Source organism: Hyperolius riggenbachi, chromosome 5 (genome assembly GCF_040937935.1).
Source record: "Hyperolius riggenbachi isolate aHypRig1 chromosome 5, aHypRig1.pri, whole genome shotgun sequence".
Classification (NCBI taxonomy): Eukaryota; Metazoa; Chordata; class Amphibia; order Anura; family Hyperoliidae; genus Hyperolius; species Hyperolius riggenbachi.
The window spans coordinates 87,440,764-87,450,175 of NC_090650.1; the positions used below are offsets into that span (position 1 = coordinate 87,440,764).

At 40.3% G+C, this 9,412-nt stretch overlaps 1 protein-coding gene across 4 annotated transcripts in view; it reads right to left on the minus strand.

The window, feature by feature from the left end:
- DNAH11 (dynein axonemal heavy chain 11) overlaps nucleotides 1–9,412 on the minus strand; it is a 383,233-nt gene that overhangs the window by 59,405 nt on the left and 314,416 nt on the right. For all 4 annotated transcript variants that reach the window (XM_068235964.1, XM_068235965.1, XM_068235967.1 and 1 more), the window contains one exon: nucleotides 2,752–2,956. In XM_068235964.1, the coding sequence (XP_068092065.1) occupies nucleotides 2,752–2,956 (205 nt within the window). The remainder of the gene's footprint in view (nucleotides 1–2,751; nucleotides 2,957–9,412) is intronic.

The following is a 9,412-nucleotide window of genomic DNA, read 5'->3' on the forward strand; positions in this document are numbered from 1 at the left end:
AAAAAATGTCGTCAATATAACGACGCCAAAGCAAGACATGTTTACAAAAGATTGGATTAGAAAAAACAAATGCGTCCTCATAGAGGCCCATAAATAAATTTGCATAGGAAGGGGCCACGTTCGAGCCCATCGCTGTTCCTCTGCGTTGCATGAAGAAGGTGTCACCAAACAGGAAGTAATTGTATCTTAATACAAGTCCCAATAACTGCATCAAAAATTTCGACTGTTCCTTATCAAAATCAGTACTAATCTGCAAATAATGCTCAATTGCCTCGAGTCCACCATCATGGGGTATAGAAGTATATAGACTATTAACGTCCATAGTGACTAATAACACTTCTTCACTCAAATGTTGAAAACCTGCAATGGTCTCCAAAAATTGCTGAGTGTCCCTAAGGTAGGAGTCTAAAGTTAATACAATAGGTTTCAAGATTTTGTCCAAAAAAATAGCAATGTTTGAGAACACCGATCCTACTCCCGATACTATGGGTCGGCCTGGAGGTTTGTTCAATCTTTTATGGATTTTGGGCAATATATAGATAATTGGTATCCTTGGGTTTTCTATCAGCAAGAATCTCTTAACTTCTTTGTCAATCAATTGCGCCTCCTCAGCTCCAGTAAGTAATTTCTCAATTTTCTCCAATATCATCTTAGTAGGGTCTCCCGTTAATTTCTCATATACTTCTTCATCACTTAATTGCAGTATTATTTCTTCTTTATAGGCCACAGTGTCCATAACCACTACTGCACCTCCCTTGTCTGCCGCCCTTATGGTTATACGTTCATTCTTGGCCAAAGAATAGATAGCTTTCCTTTCTTCAGTTGTTACATTGCTGGTAATGTGCTTAATCTTTTTTGCCTCAAAATCGGCCTGTAAGCGCAAAACATCAGAATTCACATTCTTTATATATCTGTCGATGACTGTATGACTTGGAGGTTGAAAATGGCTCTTATTCCTCAAGCCCCATTCCCTTAAATTGATACTATCTGAAAGTTCCTGTTGGGCTGTGGTGTAAAAATAATTACCTGCAAAGAAATTTTTTAGTTTTAAACTCCTAAAAAATCGGCCCAGCTCTAAATCTAAATCAAAAAAGTCGGGGGAAAAAAGTGGGGCAAAAGGACAACCCGTAATTCAAGACTTGATGTTCAATCTCAGTCAATTTATACTGAGAGATATTTACGACTAGATCTACAGTCACTACTTTCGTACTCTCAATTCCATCCTTGAGTTTCCTTTCTGTTTCTCTTTGTTTGCGTTTTTGATATTTCTTGCCTCCCCTCCGCTTGTGCTGTCCGAGTTTTGTGATTGATCGTCCGTGATTAAAAAATCGCTTGACGACTGCTCTACCGGTTCTCCTGGATATCGTTTTTTCGGATTTCTTTTAAACTTTCTTGGTCTGCCCGTCTGAAACCGGGTAAAAGGAGCACCCCCGGGTCCTCTCTGCCAACGGTATACATATCCAGACTGGTAGTCTTGGACATCACGGTGGAAATTTTCCCGTTTCTGTTGCTCCAGACCAAATTCATGTTCCTTCAGTTTCGCCAGGAGACCATGGTAGTATTTATCAAATTCTTCTTTCTCCATTACTTCAGTTAGACTTTTGAATAAACTGGCAATTTGTGCGTCCAGTAGGGGGAGCTCTTTCATAATCTTTTGTACTGTAACTAGAATTGCATCAAAGGATGCCTTGTTCCAGATTTGTTCCCACGTTGTACAGTATTCTTTGCATTTGGGAAACATAACAGGTGCAATTTGTGCTCTCATGCTTCTTGGGATCTTTCCTTCCTTATAATACTCCACAAGAGTTTTGGCATGTAGATCCAATTCAGTATACCGTCTCTTCAAATTTTCCAAATCCCTCCTCATTATAATAGGGTCCGGTGTTTTGAGAAAGTCCTTGCCTGCCATCACAGAGGCTACAATTTCGGCAGCATCATGCTGTGTAAGTGAAAATGAGATACTGGATACACTTCCCCCACGTTTGGTGAAGCTGCCATCTCAGGAACCCCAGAAATATTACAGATCTGGGAAGTTATGGATTATGCCATGAGCCTCAGGTTAATTCAGGAGGTGTTCTAGCTGCTAACAGCTGACTTTCCTTTGATCTTTAGCAGAGAACAGAGTGTCAAGACCTCCCGTGGATTCGTAGCCTGCTTGGCTGCACCTAGGCATCCTTTGGTTAATTAACATCTCCATGAGATCAGCTAAGTGTCACCTGGTTCCCAGAGCCAAAAGGGAAATTGTGCCTTCCACAGGGAATATGTCCAAGCTAACTAACACCTTCCCCCCAGGCTGTTATTTCAGCTAAGACAGATTTCCCAGCTGTTCCTAGGCATAGGGATACTACACGTCAAATCTTGGTTCTATTGATCTGAGGCGCAATCGATGCAGGAATCGAGTGCGATCGTTTTTTTCTTCACGGGCGGTTCCAGGACGCGCCTGCGTCCCCGCAATCGTCCGTGACAACTTGTAGTTCCTTAACAGCTGGAGAGCCAAGTTTGCAGATCATTGGACTAGTCCAAAACCTGTCACTTCTGTCAGATTTCTACAACCTAATGTAAGTGACAGTAACATAGGAGAAAAGTAAATTATGGCTCATTTTACTCTGGAAAAAATGTACTTCTTATTTGTATATGTTTACACATTTTCAAATTTACAGTTTTTCGCTGTAGTGCCCCTTTAACTACAATGTCATGCTTGCATAATATTACATTTTATATAATGACATATGACACATATTACGGCATTACCTTTAGGTTCTCCAAGTCTGGTCTCTCAATGCTGACTACATCGGCAAGCAGCTGATCCTCTAGCCCATCTGTGGTGACTGTGAAGTTTATAAGTGTGGTCTGAGCCTGCAGCTCAGGCTTGTAATGGGGGTTGGCCAGCTTTGTATGGAGGAGTAAGCGGAAGCCCTTGTTGTATTCACATTCTTTGTCCCCTATCTTAATGTACCTATTGTGGATAAAGATTAAGAAGTCAAAAACAGGTCCATACAATAAGGAATAGCAAAAAAACTTTTGAAGTAGTTTAGAGAGATATGGTTGTTATCCATAGTAAGTACTACTAATATATTATAATGGCCCTTTAACGAAGGGCATGCATCATTAGTTACACTAGTTTTATTATACACATTTAAGGAAGGGATGTTGGATGATGATGACCTTGACAGTTTATCCACACTAACAGATTACCGTATGTGGCTGTAATCACAGAATGGGGAACTACTGTACAAATAATTTGCGTTCACACATTGTTTTACAGGGGTAAGACAATAGCATCAATTTGGATAGCACACATAAAAACACACAAATGGCCTTCAAATAAATGTAAACCTTTAATACCATTTACTGAGTAAATACAAAATTAAAATTTCACTTGATTTATGTAATTTTTTTTAAAATGTTGCTAGCGTATAAACAAATATAACTGTTGCACAAGTCTTTTTGTAATTTATATAACCAGCTTAGTGTACCCTTCGAGAATGGTCCAGATCAAGACAGGATATGTCTATCTTGGGACGGTCAGGTAGTAGGTAGAAGTTGGAGTTTGGCACAGGGTACAGTGAAGGCTAAAGTTAAGCACAGGGTTTTAGGATGCGGTAGAGTGTAGGCACAGGTCCGCAGGACAGCAAGAGTTAGGCACTGGGTATAGGGGAGGTTAGAGTTAAACACAAGAAAGGTCAGAAAGGTGGTTACAGCTAGGGCCAGGGCAGAGGGGAGGTTTGAGTTAGGCACAGGAAATGGGCAGAAAGGTGGTTACAGCTAGGGGCAGGGTAGGGGGGGGGGGTAGATTTAGGCACCGGAAAGGGTTACAGCTAGGAAAAAAACAGGAAGGCACAGCATGGTGTGGTCCTTAGAGTTAGGTACATGTAATGGACAGGAAGATAGTTACATTTAGACACTGGAGGGAGGGGAGGTTAGAGCCAGGCACAGGAAAAAGAACAGGAATGTGGTCACATTTAAGGCGCATACACACGCAGATAAACTGCGGGTTGTCAGACTCGCCCTCGGGGCGGTCGTTCTGACGACGGATCAGTCAAAACCAGACTTATCAGCCTGACGACAGCCTGTACTCACATGCAAACTGTTGTCAGAATGACCGCCCCGCGGGCGAGTCTGACGACCTGTAGTTTAAAAAAATCCGGAGTGTGTAAGTGCCTTTATTGTGTGGAGTGGAGGTTAGAGTTAAGCAAACAGCATGACTCTGCATCTATCATGTTTGATCACAATGTTGCCTGGAGCTCTGTACAGTGGATCTTATGACATCTTTGCAATTTCTAAAAGCTTGGAGAGTACACAGGGGTGGAGGAGGCATGCTTCCATATGATTAACCTATGCAGAGCATAAAGAAGGAGACATGTTGAGGCAGTTTACTGAAGACACTGTACTGTGGACAGTAAACTATTACATTTTAAAAGAAATTTCACTTCAGGTACTCTTTAAAGCAGAATTCCACAATGTTTTTTTTTTTATGTACATTCTGCCAAGAGTTCCTCTCTAAAGACATACATCTGCTGAAATTCATTATTTAACTTCCTTGCGTTTATAATCTGCTTTGGAAGAGTGATATAAACAGCCCATTTTGCCCTATCAGAAACTATGGGGCTTATGTATGAAGATTGTGCAACATTCCTCAAGCATTTTCGTCCATCCTAATATTCAGAACGGTTGCTCTGTGTGTATTTTTCCATGTTCACTTTTGTCCATTCTCCACTCAGTAAGCCGTTTCTGCCCACGCGTGTCGTTTACTGAGGTATCTATTAATTTGATTCCATTTGCATTCTGCTTTTTTTGTTCTCCACTCTGTTGGTAGCGTGAAATTTGCTACTCACCCTGCCCCATGTTGCTTTGGCTTAGTCAATCACACTCCCCCAAAAAGGAAATACAATCTACGTTAGTGTAATATTCTACCCTCATCTGTAAATTTGAATCTGTGTTTGTAGTGAAGAGTGGTGGCATGTCAGTCCATTTTATGCCACGTTCTACTGACAACTGAACAAATCTCAGGCTGGGTTAACTGAACCTGATGTGAAGATCTTTGGGTGACCATAGATAAAAAGTGACATAATTGTGGGATACTTGGAACAGTTTATTTCCTCTAAATGTAACTCTTTGGAAATAAGTAACGGAGTCTTAAAAATACCCCTTTTATTTTTTCACTTGGAACTTAAAGTCACCGTTATTTAAGGGGTGAATAAAATTGTACATAAACGACAGCAAAAATTAGATATCAACCCCAGCGGCCCAGAGGGATGGTAAAAGAACTCGACACACTTCGTCACCAGTGCTCTGCAAGGGGGAAGGGAATAGCTCCAAATTTCCCTTGCAATGCTTCCAATGTCCACAGGCAATGCTTCCAATGGCTACAGAAGTGGGCTTGTTGGCTTAGCAGGGTACAAAGTTCATAGACTTTTTCCCAGCTGACCAATGGTCCATGTCTGGGTGACCTGTTAGCTGGCAACTCTAAATGGGTACTAAAGCAAAAACATACCATTGGACAACTTGTGAAATGGCTGCTTGCTCATAAGCTGCCCTGTCGTCCCTAATTGCCTCTCCACAAATCAATACATGCTGCTCAGTAGTACATCACTTGTTCTCTGAAATGTTGACCTAACAATTAAGCTATGATTGTTAAAGCACATCTGACCCAAGGCAAAGCTGCCTAAGGTAAGCACAGAGGTAAGTTTCTACTGGATCCGAGTACCTCTGCGCGTTGTCTGTTCCCTTCCTTGTTCCCCAAAATCACTTCTTGAAAAATATGATTTTTGCCTAAATTTTCAGACAGGAAGAGGCAGTTTTGTGGCAATGTTCCCTCCCATTGGTAATGGGGTCAACCACTACCCCACTAGGAGGGGTATACTAGGAGGGAATATCACAGCAAGCCTGTCTCTTCCTGTCTTCCTGTCTGAAAATTTGACTTTAGCCAAAAGCCATATTTTTCAAGGAATGATTACCGGGAACAAGGAGAATAATGAACACACAGATGTGGATCCATCATGAACATTCCTCTGTGCTTACCTAAGTCAGCTTTACCTCGGGTCAGGAGTGCTTTAAAGGACATCTGTAGTGAAATGAAAAGTGCCCAAGGCAAATACCTTACTAGCCCGCATGCCCCTTGAGCTTGCCATTCTAAAGCTGGGACCCCCCAAACCTCTTTGACAATGGCTTGTTGAAGAGGTTCATGCAGCCGTGCTCAGTCTGTGTCTGCACAGTAGCATGGAGCCACTCAGGCACGGCTTTTTCTGCATTGCACAAGCGACTTTGTACACTGGTGCGGGCTGCACTTGTTCACGGATGGGAGCATGGCTGTGAACTTTCATAGGGTCCCGGGCAGCGGCAGTGGTCTGGAGGGTTCAGAAGCTTCCCTCTACTGAGGCAAGTATCTGACCCCCCACCCCTAATGTCACAGGTTTGCTTTAAAGAACAAGCGACACCCATGCTAACCTAGTAATAAAAAACACATATAAGTAGATAAATACTACTTCTACTTATATAACAGATGTATTGTGCTATCCACGTAATGATTCCTGTGAATTTTATAAAGGAAAAGCAGAAAATCCCATTGCAGGCAGTGGCCATTTTGCCAAGCTAATGCTGACATCGTATCCTCCCTCTCTTGTTTTCCGCGCTCCTTTCTCTTGCCCATTGTGTATTCATTAGCTGCCCTCCTCCCAGAGTCTTTTTTTTTTATTTACACATCCAATCACTGAGTCACCTCAGCCTTGCTTGTAAACACAAGTGATCAGCTAGGAAGGTAAATAAATGGAAGAGGAGGAATATATTATAGATAAAAAGAACTCCCAGCATTCAAAAGAACTCCCAGCATTCAACTTTTTGGCACTGTTTGGCACTAGGGCCAAAAGTATGTGATAACTCCAAACCATAACAGCAGAAAAAAAGTTTTGAATGCAGGATTAGCATCTTTATCACTTAATACACTCATACCAGTTGCTGTTGAAATTTGATTTTTATGGTGACAATACCGCTTTAAGGGCAACATTTATTGAAAGTGTGTATGAGCATTAAAGAGAAACTGTAACCAAGAATTGAACTTCATCCCAATCAGTAGATGATACCCCCTTTCCCATGAGAAATCTTCATCAGGGGGCTCTGCATGGCTGCTATTGTGGTGAAACCCCTTCCACAGTGTGATGTCAACGCCTTACAGCACTGAGGTCCTGACATCAAACTGTGGGAGCCTTGTTGCATTGTGGGAAATAACAGCGGTTTCCAAAAAATATAAGCAGCATCTCCTTCCAGTGACATCACCTGCCAGTAGTAAAAGTGTCATCATGTGATATATGTCAGAATGTAACTCAGGGAGAGGAAAGATTTTACAATGAGCAAACACTGACTAAATCATTTATACATAATTATTGTAAACATTAAGCACTTTTTTAAATTAAATTATTTTTACTGGAATTCTTCTTTAAAACCCAACCACACAAGCTCATCTATAGTTCCTGCTGACCTTGATTCCCACTACAAAGAGGAACAATGCAAGTCTACAAGAACCCTAAGCAAGACATCAGCACAGTGTCCTGCGTCAGAAGTTACAGCAGAATCCTCTATTATACAAACCCAGAATGGGTGACTACGCCACAGCTACATCCATACAATACATAGAAACAATGACTGACTTCTTTTCCTTAAAAAATCATAAAAGCGCTGGTGCGCTATATCATCTATATTATTGTGATCTAAGGTTGGCCTTTATAATCAGATATAAAAAAATACATAAAAGAAAAGCAAGCGGTCACTGAAAATATTAATGACCTAAATATAATGTCATTGAGCCGCAGGCTGATATCGTAGCTGAAAAGAGATCCTTTACAGATCAGTCACCTAATAGGCGAGCGAGAACATTTGTTTTGGAATGGATACAATTCAATAAATATTTCCTGCTTCTCTTTCTGCTGTCAATTGATATCGTAAAACATATTTTATTTGAAATTAGTAGTGTCTAAAGCGCAGTAGATTTAATTATTTCTAATTGCCTAGTTGTTGTCAGTATGTGGTCGGTTTTATGACACCGGAGTCTACAGTGTGGGTCAGGTTCAACTGTATATCTTTTCAACAAAGAATTAATGTACTATTGATAGAACCATTACTGGAACCAAATTAAAGTCTGAGCTGATGGATTGGTCCGCAGGGTGCTGTCAGACATGAAAGGAGTAATTAGTATTCATTACTTCATACTCCACAACATTCCAATTATTAATGAACTTCAACTGTTGGACTGCACCAAATATATCACAACCATCTATTTAGCCATTATTTCAAGGGAGGAATTTATATCCTGGCAAGCCGGTAAAAACATCCCAAACTGCAATATTGTGTATTGGAAATTATTAGGAGATGTATAGATTGTACACAGGTAAATGCATAAATCATTGTGTACTAAAATCACATAAAGAATATTTTAAGCACACTTGCTAAGCTTGCCTCTTGCAAATGCTAATTCACTTGCTCATAGGTGGATGGATGCTGTACAAAACAGCTTGAAAATGTATGAACAGAATGTTCTGCTTCTATTCCCCCATTGCGTAAGACAAATAGAGTAGAAACAAATTAAAACAAAAGAAAAAAAAACAGATGTAAATTCTATTTTGGTTTCCTCAAATCACAACTGCATGATTTGAGCAGAGTTCAGAAAATGTCTGCATGGATGTGTACTCTTTCCTCACTCCTTCTACAAACTCATTGCTGTTTTTTCCCCATTTTATACAAACTCAAAGGACTTATTACAGACACAGCAGATAAACAGAAAACGTGTATAGACTACATCACTCTCAACTCTAGCGTCAGTAGTGCATTGCTCTGTTCCTGATATTTTTTAAAGGTTCAAAGGTATACATTGGTATCAGGCAAGTGAACACACACTTGTAAGCTGTATAAAAATATTAATATATGATAAAATCAGTTTATAACATTTCATTGAATGTAACCTTGGCCACATGAAAAGCAATAAATATATGGTTAGTAGAATTTTGCCCCCTCCTTACATAACTGCACTTAGTGCCAGATACCTACCTAAACACAAATTCTGCCCTGCAAATGACATTCTCCTCTTATCCTTTCCAGTTAATCCATCTTATTTTTGCATACAAGATTTTTCATGTGCTTTTCCTCTGCTTTGGAACTCCCTCCCACAACCTGTATGTCACTAACTCGTCATCCTTCCTATCTCTAAAAACAACTTAAAAACTAACTTCTTCAGTTAACCATGTAATCTAACCTAGGACAATTTAAACAGTTGCTGGTCTAAATATGACACAGTAAGGCACATACTACCATTTTGTATACAGCTGACAGACTTCCCCTTACCTTTTATCTCATACCCGTTATCCTATTACATTGTGTATTTGATAGGGCAGAACTCTTGTATTCATTCCTGCTGTGTATATAT